Source organism: Leuciscus leuciscus (genome assembly GCF_965113295.1).
Source record: "Leuciscus leuciscus genome assembly, chromosome: 21".
Taxonomy (NCBI): domain Eukaryota; kingdom Metazoa; phylum Chordata; class Actinopteri; order Cypriniformes; family Leuciscidae; genus Leuciscus; species Leuciscus leuciscus.
Window position 1 is genome coordinate 10510825 of NC_138745.1, and position 14443 is coordinate 10525267.

At 39.1% G+C, this 14443-nt stretch overlaps 1 protein-coding gene across 1 annotated transcript in view; it reads left to right on the plus strand.

Annotated features, from left to right (window-relative positions):
• top2a (DNA topoisomerase II alpha) overlaps positions 1-12285 on the plus strand; it is a 41108-nt gene extending 28823 nt beyond the window's left edge. Inside the window, exons 25-35 of the mRNA XM_082152259.1 lie at positions 5200-5291; positions 5379-5519; positions 5610-5693; positions 5902-6099; positions 6426-6552; positions 7246-7389; positions 10112-10274; positions 10356-10423; positions 10527-10643; positions 10792-11036; positions 11839-12285. Coding sequence (XP_082008385.1) covers positions 5200-5291; positions 5379-5519; positions 5610-5693; positions 5902-6099; positions 6426-6552; positions 7246-7389; positions 10112-10274; positions 10356-10423; positions 10527-10643; positions 10792-11036; positions 11839-11976 — 1517 coding nt within the window. The 3' untranslated portion in view covers positions 11977-12285. The remainder of the gene's footprint in view (positions 1-5199; positions 5292-5378; positions 5520-5609; positions 5694-5901; positions 6100-6425; positions 6553-7245; positions 7390-10111; positions 10275-10355; positions 10424-10526; positions 10644-10791; positions 11037-11838) is intronic.
• The last annotated feature ends 2158 nt before the right edge of the window (positions 12286-14443 follow it).

Genomic DNA, 14443 nt, shown 5'->3' on the forward strand with positions numbered 1-14443 from the left:
AACAGTTGATCGACATGCTCAGGGTTAGACATGTGCCGGTATTCGGTAATGCGATAAATCGCAGTAATGAATATGCACGATATTGTTATCGCGGGCACTTCGAAATACCGTGGAAAATAATAGATCAGAATTTATATTTATAGAACGCGCATTAGCTTATTTTCCATCAACCGCTTAAACAAACACTGTGTATATGCTGCACAAAACACGTGCACACTCTGATGTAAACAATCCCCACATGTAGAAGCACTGTGTGCATGCGGCGCAGTGCGCACTCTAGTCTAATGTAATGAATCCTCACATGGAGAAGAAGCACGGCGGAAGGAGGAACGCTGCCGACGATTTATCCCCCTTCTAAAAGCAGGGCTGTCAACTCTATGCATTCAGCGTGAGACTCACGCAATTTACACTTCACACTCTCTCGCGCCACACATCCATTTTCTAACGCAGAGAAAAATCACGGAGCAAAGAGGACACTGACACCGACAGACTAGACAGAGCAGGTTACTTTTGATATGAGAAAAATTCTCAGCTCTCAGGTTCTGTCCATTTTATTACGAAATTCAGACAATAAATACCGCTTTGGCGCTTGTAAATGTGACGTGACAGATCGCTGTAGCGCCTCAGTTCAAGTAAACCGATCATCTGTTACTTTTTATTTAAAGATACAGTACAACTTACAGAAAGGTATCTATGCCTCATACATAATATCGATCAATCAGTGTTTTCCAACCACGGAAAGAGGTCAATAAAACTGCAGGTGAACAATTATGTTACAGAACGTCACATTTACCTCAGGAAAGCCATTTAATGACCAACACATTAGTTGACTAGAAAAAATAGCTATAGAGAGGAGGATTTAGCTAAATATGTGCACTATATTACATTTGTATTATCTTTACTTGTGTCATAATTATTATAAATAACCAAATTATATTTAATTTGTTAATTTTTAACCTTTAATAATACCAGCTGACAGGGCTCTCTGTATGTTTACAGCATTATGTGAGATATATTTTTTTTCTTGACAATTTACATTTAGGCTATCAGCCTACCTAATATTTATCCAAAGAGTCAATATTGAATCAAGATTGAAATCAAATCCCAAGAATTGAAAATTGTGTGAAATTCTGTTTAGTTTCCAAATGTTTTGACAATCAGTTACACCTTGTGATGCAAGTTTTATTTATTTTCTACGATGCAATGCTGGCCCGATTGTGCAAGTGAATATTCTGTCATGTCCCGACTCCTAAACACGAGTGTGTAGGGCAGGCTATTATCGCCGCCTGCAGCGCTTGACGCTTGGCTTGCGCACCCAATTTTGAGAGACGAGAGAGAGCACAGCTGAACACTTAAGCCCAATTTATACTTCTGCGTCGAACTTACGCCGTAGCTAATTGAATTGACTACATAAGCACAACAGTATCGATACGGCAGCTGCTGTATGGAGTTCATGACGATGTATCGTTGTATCGATATTCTGAGCACAGCCCTAATGTATAGATATAGATGGGTGATATGGCTGAAAACTGTATCACGATATAAGCGTTTCATATCGGTCGATATCGATAATTATTGATATTTTTATGACCTATTTAAAATAAGGACCAGGAGAAAAATATATTACATTTAAAAAATATATATTTTAAACTTAACCTGTTAAGCTTCACCAGTGCGTCGGCGCACTGAAGCGTTTTTTTATTTATTTAGTTACTATCAGATTTAATGTTATATCTTGACACACTATACATCATTAAAAAGATATAAGACTCAAGTTTCAGTATTTGACAACTATTGTATTCTGAGAAACTTATAGTGACAGTTATGTCTTAATTTGTGTCAGGAGTTATGAAATGAAAAAATGCGTCGATACCTTTTAATATGAATTATGACCGTCAGCTGGTCCATTCATAAAAAAAACTCCGTGCTGTCGTCATGACAGTGCTTCACAAAACAACGTCCCTCAGGGCTTTTAGCTCAAATGTGCAGACTTGGAGAAATATTGATATATTCTCATAGATTCACATCATATTTCTATAGACAGGAATAATATTTATTGAATTTATACCCAAATGCGTCGATGTAATCATTATGAGCGCTTCTTACTGAGATGTGCTGTGTTTTCAATTCATACCAATAGCCTGAGGGCGCTATATGCACAATACTCCATATATGGAACATGAAGAAGAGACATAATCATGTGACCTTCAAGGACATCACTGATAGCAGCTACACACAAAGATCGCTGTAATATGCAGATACAGACGTTTTGAAGACAATAAACATGATTGCAAATTATACATTTGATTTGCCTGTGTTCTTCAAGCAATGCCAGGTATTTTTATAATAATAGATTATATTTATAATGTAATGCTAATCGATATAGACCAGGGGTCGGCAACCCGCGGCTCTAGAGCCGCATGCGGCTCTTAAGCGCCGCCCTAGTGGCTCCCTGGAGCTTTTTCAAAAATATGAAAATGGAAAAAATATTTTGTTTTAATATAATTTCTGTAGGAGGAAAAACATGACAAACATTCTTAACCCTTTCGCACGTACGATTGCATCGGTGTGATCAGAACAGTCCGTGCATGACGTGATCAACTGCTAAATTCAAATGTGCTCTCGCGCGTTGGCTGGCGCTGAGCCAGAGACAGGCGCGCTCAGCTGTCATATATCACAACTTTTCAGTGTTTTCAACCACATAATGTTTATTTTAGGTTTCAGACATATAACGTTAAGTACTAAAAAAAACAATACATTTAGAGTTTGTAAAATACACACTGATGTTAAAGGAAGAGGCAATAATCCTTTCCAAGACACGTTTTATTCATATCAGATACACATTGTGTAAGTAACTTTAAAGTTTACTCTATTCTTCTCCCAGTTAACCAGCCACTTACTTTGATGTATTTCGGGAGAAGTGGATGAATTCACGTGTTGTAAATCCAACAGATCCGATTCTCTGAACTGCGTCTGCGGCCATCACGCATACAGCTCAACTAACGCGATCGTTATGGTGTTTAAACAACAAAACACTTCCACTTGCATATATTTGACAATCGGAATATCAGATATTTCATGCCATATCTAACAAATTTGTGAAAATTTTGAATAAAAAAGGAAAAATGACATAAAAGCAGATCATCATTCATTCAGCTCTGTTGTTGCTGCGGTGTGTCACGTGACACGAAATGACGCGTCACCTTGGAAACCATAAAGTGACACATTCTAAATAACGGTCGCCTTGAAAAACTTTTAAAAATATTTTAAACTTACGTGTGAAAGGGTTAAAGTTTTTCCACGTTGTAAAAAGAATACACAAATAAATAAAACGTAATACATAAAAATTATAATGAAAGTTAAACTTAAAACACCATCGTACAGCAGAGTAGTCACGTGGTGCGTCATTCACTCCAGGATGCGCTGCATGGAAAATAAACATTTAATCATGAATGCTCATTATGTATTTGTAGGCTACTTATCATTTTGATACTAGGGGGCTAATAAAGCTAATATAGACACTTACAGCATGTGTTGCCTTCATTATAAGGCTTATATAAGGCTTTAAATTTTTTGCGGCTCCAGACAGATATTTTTTTTTTTTTCGGGTCCAATATGGCTCTTTAAACATTTTGGGTTGCCGACCCCTGATATAGACTATCAGCGTTCATATTACTATAAATAATATATTTTCTGTCAGATTTTTTTTAATCTGAAGCCAAATTAGATCACAGAAGATTATTTAAAACACTTGACTTGCGTTATAACGTAAGTTTGGAGCACAAACATGGTTTTAATCTCATAAATGGTCGTGTATTGATGGTGTGCTAAGCTAACATGCTAGCTAGCTCAGGTGCACCTGCCAGTGCCACCTAGAAGTTATTCTTTTATGATTTTTTTTCTAAATAGGTAACTTATGCTTGCTGAAAAGTTTTAGTGCATTTGATACAGTTTCAAATGTAAGTGAGAACTTTGATAAAATAAATTAGGGATTGAAACCCTATGAATAGCCTGTGAATAGCCAGTCGTTAGTAACTATAATGCAGACAAAAGATATGCATATTTAGATCCATAACCAGGCTGGAGAGGTGTGTGAATGTGTACTGGGGAGACTGAGACTGAATGGGGCTCGTTTGCACCACAAAACAATAGAGACAATAGACTGAATAGATGACTTAAGATGATGACTAAACATCAGTAGCATTTTTAGAGTCTAATCAAAATAAAGTCATATGACATGATCTTGAAAAACATTTAACTAAATACAGAGTTTTAGACTTATCATTTTCAGATTTTAAATATAACATGGTCACACATATGGCTTTAGCTGCAGTGCATTTCTAGATTGCTACAGTGCCAACTTCAATTTTATTTTCATGAAGATGTTTCATAAAAATAAATTTCTAATAACTTTACAAAACTTTGAAGCTATTTAAATAAAAAAAATTCATTATGACAATAATTAATTCTACATTTACAATAAACTACCAGGTGTCAGCTTTCAAATGAGATCATACTTGTGCTTTTAGTACAAAGGGTTCATGAACTGTATGTGTTTCAGTTTGGGTATGTCATTTCTGGGGATTTTTCAAAAGTGGGGCTGCAGCTTAACAGGTTAACCTTCCTCTGATTATAATCCCCTCAGTTATAAAGGCAGAAATGTCAACACAACCATGGAAAACACAAATAATTAAAATCACAATGAACACTTAACAATTATCTCTTAACATTAAGGTGCAAAATTAAAGAATACGTAAGAAATGCTTAGAAGTGAATGAATACAGCCATAAATATTGGTTTTGTATTAGTTTTATTACTTTTTTTATGGTAAAATTGTAAGTTTACTATTTTATAGTCGTATATTTTCGGACTATTTTTGGCTAAGTTGTGCAAACAAGCACATCAAATCTGGAGCCTTTAAGAACAAAAATACACCTAAAATCATGCACCTACTTTATTTTTATTTATTTTGTACGTTGCTAAGTAAATATAAGCATGACAACCTTGTAATGTACATGGGAACATGGATATGAATTGTGAGATCTTAGTGTAAATATTGTGGAAATGAGTTTGCCCAATTAAATGTCAAATCACATGTTAATCAAGTTACCTTGGAATCTCTATACGTCTATTTCATTTAACTAGCCTATTTTTATAATAGATCTTTTGGTTTTTGATATGATGCTTCTCTATTTTTAGAAAATAAACCTAAGAAGGAGCTGATCTGCATGCTTCAGCAGATGGGCTATGACTCTGACCCTGTTAAGGCATGGAAAGAGGCTCAGGAGAAGGTATGCACCACAACCGCCTCGTATTAAATCAAGCTTTTATTTTCTTTCTTTGTTACCTGCATCACAATCATTTTCATTGTTTGGTAGGATGTTGAGGAGGAAGCTGGGGAGGATGAGGAGAAAGAGGAAGATAAGTCTGGCCCTGATTATAACTATCTTCTCAGCATGCCCATGTGGTTCCTGACCAAAGAAAAGAAAGATGAACTCTGCAGACAGAGAGACGCTAAGGTGACTATGAGTCTGTGATGGATGAAAACAGAGCTGGTGATTTAGTATAGCAGTGGAGTTTAAAAAGGTTCTCACGCTTTTGTTCTGCAGATGACTGAGTTGAACACGCTCAAGGTGAAGGTGCCTACTGATCTGTGGAAAGAAGATCTGGCAGCTTTTACTGAGGAGCTGGAGGTAAATGAGATGATCATATCACTTTACGTTTTTTACATTTGATGTGTCCTTTATCTAAAATGACACCTTTGCTTTGTGTGAAGAATAGAGATAATTAAGTTGTCATTTCATAAAAATCAGGCCTTCATGTTTTCAAAATTAGTATTTCAATGTATAGCCTAATGATTAGTGATTTAAGTCACCCGTTGTTATCCGTTTATGTAAATAGCGTGTAGAACAGAAGGATATGGAGGCACAGACTGTGATGCCTCAGGTAAAAGGTAAAGTGGGCAAATCAAAAGTGGTGAAGGTAAAGAACGAGACAATGCCCACCCCGCAAGGCCGCCGCGTCATCCCCCGCATCACCAGCACTATGAAGGTTCAGGCCATTAAGAAGGAGGGAGCCAAACGAGGCAAAGCTGCAAAGGTATGTACAGAATGAGATTTGCATGCGTGTATAAAACAGCTTTTGTTAGAATACCTATCTGAATGGTCACCTTCACTAAAGAATGCACTGATATTGTGAAATTACAAATAACATTTTAAATAAATAAAAATAGAATTAAAAAAAAAATGTATCCCTGTGATGGCAAAGGTTAATTTTCAGCAGCTGTTACTATAGTCTTTAGTGTTTCATGATCCCTCGGGAATCATTCTAATATGCTCATTTGTGTGGGTTTTACATTGTCAGTGGTTTTTTAACCAGATCTTATGTGTAGCTGATCCTGAGGGAATACTTGTGTGTATTTTTAGAAAGAGGCTGGTGTGGTGATGAAGATGGAGTTTGATGATGAAGCAGACATTGCTGCTGATGGCTCTGAGATTGGGCTGACTGCTAGACTCACTAAGAAGATCAAGAAAGAACCTGCCAAAGACAAAAGTAAGAACACCCAGACATTTACTATTTGAAACTGTAGGATGTCTGTGGACTGCTGCTTTTTGGGTCTTTAGAACTATGGTCTGTCCTGTAACAGACTGGTTTAGCTCAACTAACAGAATGCAAAACGTGTGCAGCAACTCCCTCACTCAAACTCACTCACTCACTCTCTGAATGTTGGTGATTTGTGGACTGAAAAGCGTTCTATAACTTGTTGGTTCATAGCACAATGTTTCTTCTGGTCTCCACGTCAGCACTGTTTATGGTTTATAACAGAATTCTAAGCAGAATGTGAATGCTTCACTAGATCTCGCAGCGATGTTAATTCTGCAGCGAATTCAATCGCTTTGTCACTGGATCTCCCAGTGCTAGGCCTATGTAGTAACAGTGTAGTGTGAACAAAGATTGGTTTGCGAGTAAACCTGTTCTGAGCCTGCACAGTCTAATATTGGACCTAGCTGATAAATGGTCCGCACTTCGCAGCTCAAATGAGAAGCACTGTTTTGATCCGCGTTTGTTTGTTTTTCATATGCAACAGAAATGGCAACTCTTATCAGTTGGGCAATTGTGGTGGTTGCACCAGTGCGACCTTTGACAAAATTTAGTCGCACTGGGAAGACAAATGGATGCAGTCTGGAGCCCAGGTGTAGTACCATGAAATTCTGATCCTAATGTTTCATCTTGATTATGTGACAGACTCAAAGTCAGGCAAGCAGACCACCCTCGCCTTCAAACCGGTCCAGAAGAAGAACCCCTGGTCTTCTGAGGAGGAAGAGTCTCAGTCTGATATGGAGTTCTTCCCTGAGGAAGTGGCTCCAAGAGAGAAGATACAACGCAAGGGTGAGGTTCTTTTTACACGCACATTTCTATATCATATCTATAATGTGTACGTCGAATGAAGCCATATATAACCTTATATTTTAATGGCTCTAAAAAAAATAATTTTATTTTTTCTTCTAGTATAATTCTAAGTGTCTCCGTACAGGTTGTGATAATAAACTTGAATCACAGCTTTGATCCTAAAACTAAGCATTAGAGACATATTATTGGGAGACTTTAACATCGTAGGATGTCCTGTTACTTTATCCTCTACAGTGTTATACTCTATTGCAACCTGTCTTTTGAAAAACATATTTCATGTTACAAAAACAGCCTTTTTCCACCTTAGAAACATTGCTAAGCTACGTAATATGCTATCAGTTTCTGATGCAGAAAAGTTAGTTCATGCATTCATGACCTCGAGACTGGATTACTGTAATGCTTTATTAGCTGGTTGTCCTGCATCCTCAATAAACAAGCTACAGTTAGTCCAAAATGCCGCCGCTAGAGTTCTTACTAGATCAAGAAAATATGATCATATAACACCGATTTTATCATCACTGCATTGGTTACCTATAAAGTTCCGTATTAATTACAAGGTATTGCTACTGACTTATAAAGCCCTAAACGGCTTAGCTCCAGTCTATTTAACGGATCTTCTATCGCCCTATAATCCATCGCGCTCTTTAAGATCACTCAATTCAAGGCTTTTGGTCATACCTAGGATATCCAGAACCACCAAAGGAGGGAGAACATTTTCACATTTAGCTCCAAAACTCTGGAATAGTCTTCCTGATACTGTTCGTTGCTCAGACTCGATCTCCCAGTTTAAAACTAGATTAAAGTCGCATCTCTTCAGCCAGGCATTCATATAATATTTTTAATCTTACAGTTCAAACTACAATCCAGCCTCTAGTTCATAAACGCCAGAGGAGAACTGGCCCCCGACTGAGCCTGGGTTCTCCCAAGGGTTTTTTTTTTCTCCATTAGGTCACCTGATGGAGTTTTAGGACACCATTAGGTCACTTGATGGAGTTTTTCGGTTTCTTGCCACTGTTGCCTTTGGCTTGCTCAGTTGGGGATATTTAATTTAATTTTATCAATCAATAAATTCCACTAGAAACAAACCTTGTATTATTTTAATTTAATACTGTGAAGCTGCTTTGATACAATCTGTATTGTGAAAAGCGCTATACAAATAGACTTGACTTGACTTGAGATATAGACTATACAGAATCAGAATTGGTGCTTTTTGGCAGTCAATGAAAAGATCACAACTGCAATTTGTTTTAATTTTCACTCCATTTAGGCCTCTGAATTTTAAAGAGAATCCCCCCCCCCCAAGTTCATTATGAGTGAAAAAGGTTTATAAACAGCCAAAACATGTTCATCTAAAGCCCTGTTCAGACAGGATTAGCTTTACAAGGGTAGATGGAGTAATGTAATTTTACCACAGGACGTCTGTAATAATAATGGCCAATTTGCACAGGATACGATATCTCAGTAAAACTAGCAGAAGTGGGAGGGGTAACTCGATTTGCGCACCGCTGTCACCCTCCTGTTGTGTGTATTACGTTGCTTCCTGATGTCATGTGTGCAAACACCTATATAACCTATTTTTAAAACAATCAAATTATTTATTAAATAAGTTAATAAATAATAAATTCAGATTGGATTATGTTGGTAATAGGCACTTACCTAACTCTAAAAGAAGTTTCATGCCTCTAAAAAGTGCGTTCGACCTTTTTGATCTGAATGCTGTGTGGAAAACACTTGAGTTTTGCCACAGACTTGTCCCTCCGCCTAGAACGCAACTGGATGCTTTTTCAAGCGCCTCGATACATGAAAAACCGCAGAAAACTATTTTTATACAGGAAATTACAGAATATTTACGTACATATTTACAGAGCGGGTCTATTCGCATGGGAGTAGTATTACCTGAGGTAATTTTTCCAGACCTTTTTACTGAATGTAAAAGTCGCTGTAATCTTCACTGACATTGTCCGTAATGATTACTGGGATGGGACTAAAATCACTGAGAGGCTCTGGTAATAATTACTTAACCTCACATCTCTATAAACTAGTCCCATCCGAATAGGGCTTGTGAGGCCGTTTACATGAGATCGTTTTCAGCTAAAGACGTTTTGGCCGTTCATTTACACTACAACAGCGTTTTGGGGGCCTCAAATTTCAAAAAGTGAGTTTTTGAATGCAACATCGTTAGTGTCTCCGTGTAAACCACAATTTTAATTTGTGAAAACGTTGTCATGCGCATGCATATGTGTTCAGATTTTAGTCTTTTTCGTGGATCTGTGTTAACAGGGATCATTTTGGCGTTGTCGTTTGCATGCAAAAAATGCATTGTTGTCTTGTGCAAAACACTAGATTAGGGTACATTTACATGTTTCTTTGGGTAGGTTTAGGGGTATATTTTGGGGTAGAACAAATTGTAAAAATGCAGTTTTCTGATAGGTTGTTGGTTAGGGTTAAGTTACAGTATTTATTACTAGCTGTGTGTTATTAGTAAGTATTTGATTTTAACTGAATATAAGAGAAGTGCGATTTCTATAAGGTTATATAAGTGATCCAGTAATGTAGAGCATCCAGTATGAAAATCATTGAAATCCATGTCAAAAGATGTGGGATCTCTGTATCTAAAACTAAAAAAAAAAATTATGGGAGAACCATATTAAAAGTGAGTTTTAGAACTCAAAAAGTGAATACTTTTTGCGTGTCTGTGCAGCTGCTGCTGAAAAGAAGTACAGTTTGTCAAGCAGTGAGGATGAGTTTGACTGGACGAAGAGCAGTAAACAGAAGTGCGCTGCTGTTATTGATGACGCCTTCATCCCTGAACCCAGCGTTGCACCTGATAGTGACATGGACTCCCCTCCTCCTGCACCTGTTGTGTAAGACATGACTTGCTTTTTACTTCAAAGATTTTGTTTGTTCTCTATTACATCTTTTAAAACTCTCCTTGATTCTTTCAGGAAAAAAGCTCCAGCGAAAGCCAGCAAACCAAAGGCAGAGAAAGCAGAAACCAGCAGCAAGTCCAGCTGTAAGTACCTCACAATTCTCTGCCCTTCACAGATCATTTCTTTAGCTTTGTCTGTAACATCACCTGCAGATGGTTTATATGTTCACTGTGCTTGTTAATTTAGCTCTTTCTGAGACCAGCCAAGAGCCAGCTCCTAAACCTGTGAAAAAATCAGCTGAAGGAGCCGCCAGGAAACCTGCCGCAAAAAAGACAAGTGCTGCTTCGAAGAAGAAAGCACCAGGTACTACAATGTTAAAATGTTTTCGGAGAATGAATTAAATTCTTTGAAGTTAAAGACTTGGTTTCAGTAATAAAATGGCATGTACTTAGTAATACTGAATATCAGTATAGATAAGTTTTTTTAATCACTTACGGCTTCATCTTTCTAGACACAAAACAGCCCTCAATCCTTGATGTGCTCTCCAAGACAAGTCCTAAAAAACCCAAAGCCACCAAGAAGCCTACTGCTCTCCAACTATCTTCCTCTGACTCTGGAGACACAGCCCCTGCTGTAGTTGAGAAGAAACCAGCCACGAAGAGGAAGACCGCTCTGAGCAGTGACCAATCAGACAGCTCGGACTCAGACAGTGGCAATCTCGTGGCTCGCCTCAAGGGCAAAAGCACTGCTGGAAAGGTAGTTTAGCACTTTACTGTTGAGGAAAATTAGCATTTTAACTCTAAGGCTAACTCATCATATTTGATATGCACGTTTTAATGCACATTAAAGCCTCTAAATTATTAATAACTGTGGTACACAATCTATTACATGCCTTCTGTCATCTGATTGATTAGATTTTTTCTTTTTTTCAAGCAAGTAAAAGGCATTTTGGTATTAGCAAAAAGATGTGCACCTCAACCTGAAACTTTTTTTTTATGTGAAACTTTACATATTTTTGTGAAGTAAATGCAAGAATTGATTTTATATTGTTAGTAACTAATGTTGTTTATGCAATAGTCTTCTATACTAAAAAAAAAAAAAGAAGCTCAAATTCAGTTTTGTCTTTAAAAATCTGCATAAAAATATCAGTAACTGCACCAAATTGCATATTTTTGCTTCGTTTGGGCCTTTGAACAAAATAGTTTTTTTTAATGTTTTTTTGTTTTGTTTTTTTTCTCTTGAGCATGAGCTCCATATTTATTTTATATCTTACTACATGAGCCATAAAAGCCTGAAGTATCAAATATGATACTCAAAGAAATAATGTTTGGATGCATTTATTTGTTTTCCCCCCAGACTGATCTAAAGGTTCCATAAACTGTTCTATTAAAAAAAAAAAAGATTCTCTTTAAACATTTTCGTTTTAGACTTTTAATTCGTGACTGGTGTAAATCATAAATCATGGGGTAATTTCAAATTTTGGATGAACCATCCCTTTAAAACCAATATACATTGGTTTATTATAGCTTGAGTTTAATCATTTAATTTCCTATTTCAGAAAGTGAAGAGCTGGGATGATGACGACAGCTTTCAGCTAGAAGAGAAGGTCGTGACATCTGCAGCTCCCAGGAGTCGAGCTGCACGCGCCACCAAACCTGTGACCTACGCTCTAGATTCAGAGTCTGATGACTATTAAATGTTCTGAAATATGCCTGTATTCATTATATTCAGACCTGTTAGTTTGTTTTTGTTTTACTGGAGAAATATTTGTTTTTGTTTTTAAAGAAAATAAACCTTAAAGTAAGTTAGTTTTAACTTTAATGCAGAAAGCCTAGTTTATATTGGCTCTTTTAAGAAAAAAAAGTCTTGACAGAAACCAGGTCAAATACGTGTGGCTAGTTAGTTTCTCACATTGTTCATTGTTTTTTATACCTGTTGTCTTGTCTTGTAAATATTTTATATGTTCTCTTTTTTCCAAAGCTTGTAATAAATTTTTCATTTGGGATTTGTTTGACTGTTTTTTTGAGAAGGCTATTGACTCTGCAGTTAGAGTTGCTATTACTATTTGTACTGTTGGTTTCTCCTTTTTCCTGCAACCACTTCCTGCTCACAAGTAATGTTACATAATTGGATACATTTTTTCGGTAACACTTTACAATAAGGTTCATTGGTTAACATTAGTTACAGGGTCCCCGCGGATCCTTAAAAGGTCTTAAATTAGACTTTTTAAATTTAAGGCCATAAAAAGTCTTAAATACACATAAAAAAAAAAAATCTTATTTTTACTTACGAAAGGTCTTAAATTTTAGATGACACTTTGACTTAGACTTATCTAAATGCTTTCGAAATTAAAACTATCTAATTAGCGTAGGCCTACGTATTATTTTTTTAATTCAATCTTTGTGGATTTGCTTGTTCACGTGACAATTCGCGTCACTTACGGCAGTATATTAGCCCACATCTGTCTCCTGCACGCGAGAGGAGAGAAGAAAACGAGTAACTGTCAGTTCAGTTGTAAGTTCATTCTTTATGTGCTTAGGTGTGTGCGATATTGTCTATGAACTATGATGATATTGTAATCATTGTTTTAACTATGTACGAGGCACTGCGAGTGCGAGCTGACGTCGCGTTTGTCTCATGCTTGCTTTCACTGTGTGATGTGTCAGTGCAGTTACAGATGTGACCAAATGAGTTCTCTTACGAGAGGTCTCTCGTACTTGCGTAAGAATATCTTACGCTAGGGGATAACCTCTTTTCCTCGAGATATTGAAGCCAAAATTTATCCTTAATTTTGCAATGTAAAACGCATTGCAGCAGCATGCAGACATGGGCGAGACAGCTCGCGCGCCCATTGGCTGCTCTGCGGCAACTGCACCAGCCTATCGATGGAGGCTCCTCATGACGTCATAACCAATGAGGGCGCTTCGTGCCCAATACGTCATGTCCCGCCGAAATCGGGTGGGGCCAGGGCTATAAATACGGCCCAGAGAGGCTGGTTTGGTCAGTTTTTTATCTCTTCAGCGAGTTCACACATCGCTGGATCCTGAGAGGAAGCCGCGCCGTCTGACTACAAGCACCCAGCGGGATTACTCTGCATCTGAAGCTGCCGGTCGACAACTCGCCGCCTTCAGTCGCCATTCCTGCTGACGCTTTCCGGCGTACATATCCTTTTATTGCTGTGTGTGTGTTCGCCGCTGCGACACTCACACTTATCTCCTCTAAAAGAGCACGAGCGTCTTTTTCAAGATGCCTCATTCATCCTGCGGCTCATGCCGAGCTCCACTCAGCGACGGGGACCACCATGTCATCTGTGTTTCCTGCCTGGGTGAGGATCACGCAGCTATCGCGCTCGCCGAGGGCGGCTGCCCTCATTGCGATCTTATGCCTATGGTGACTCTGCGGACTCGCCGGGCATTTTTTCGTGAAGCTGCGCCCGCGCCTTCACCCGCCGAGCTGCCGCGCCGTAAAAAGCGCCGCACTCAGCGGGTCCCTGAACCTCCTCCATCCCGCGAAAGCTCGCCGGTGCGCCCGCTAGCTTCGCCGCCTGCTTCACCTCAGTCTCTCACCGCCGGTCAGCAGCCGCCGTCTGCCGCCGCTTCCGCCATGGAGGACTATGAAGAAGCTGTGCGATTGGAGGACGACAGTTGCTCTCTCCTTTCGGGCAGTGAGGATTGGTCGAGCTCCGCGGACCTCGCACCACCCTCTCACCGCCCCTCGGGGAAAAGAGCCAGCATCGAGGCGGAGCTTATGCGTCTGCTCGAGCAGGCCGTCGAGAGCCTCGGCCTTGAGTGGTCGACGCCCCAGCAGCCTGCACTTAACCGCCTGGACGGCTGTTTTCTTCAAAGGGACCGCGCTTCTCAGCCTTCAAGACCAGCCCCTTTCCTTCCTGAGCTTCACGAAGAGGTAGCTAAGTCTTGGAGCGCTCCCTTTTCAGCCAGAGTGCGTGCTCCCGTGTCCGCAGCATTCTCCGTAGTCGACGGTGCTAAGGACAAAGGATACCACTCTCTCCCTCCCGTCGAGGAAGCGGTAGCCGCCCATCTTTGCCCGCCCTCTGCTGGACGGCGTGCTAAGACGGCGCTGCCATCAAAAGCCTGCCGCACTACCTCGTCACTGCACGGTCGCGCTTATACCGCCGCCGGGCAGGCTGTCTCGGCGCTTCATTC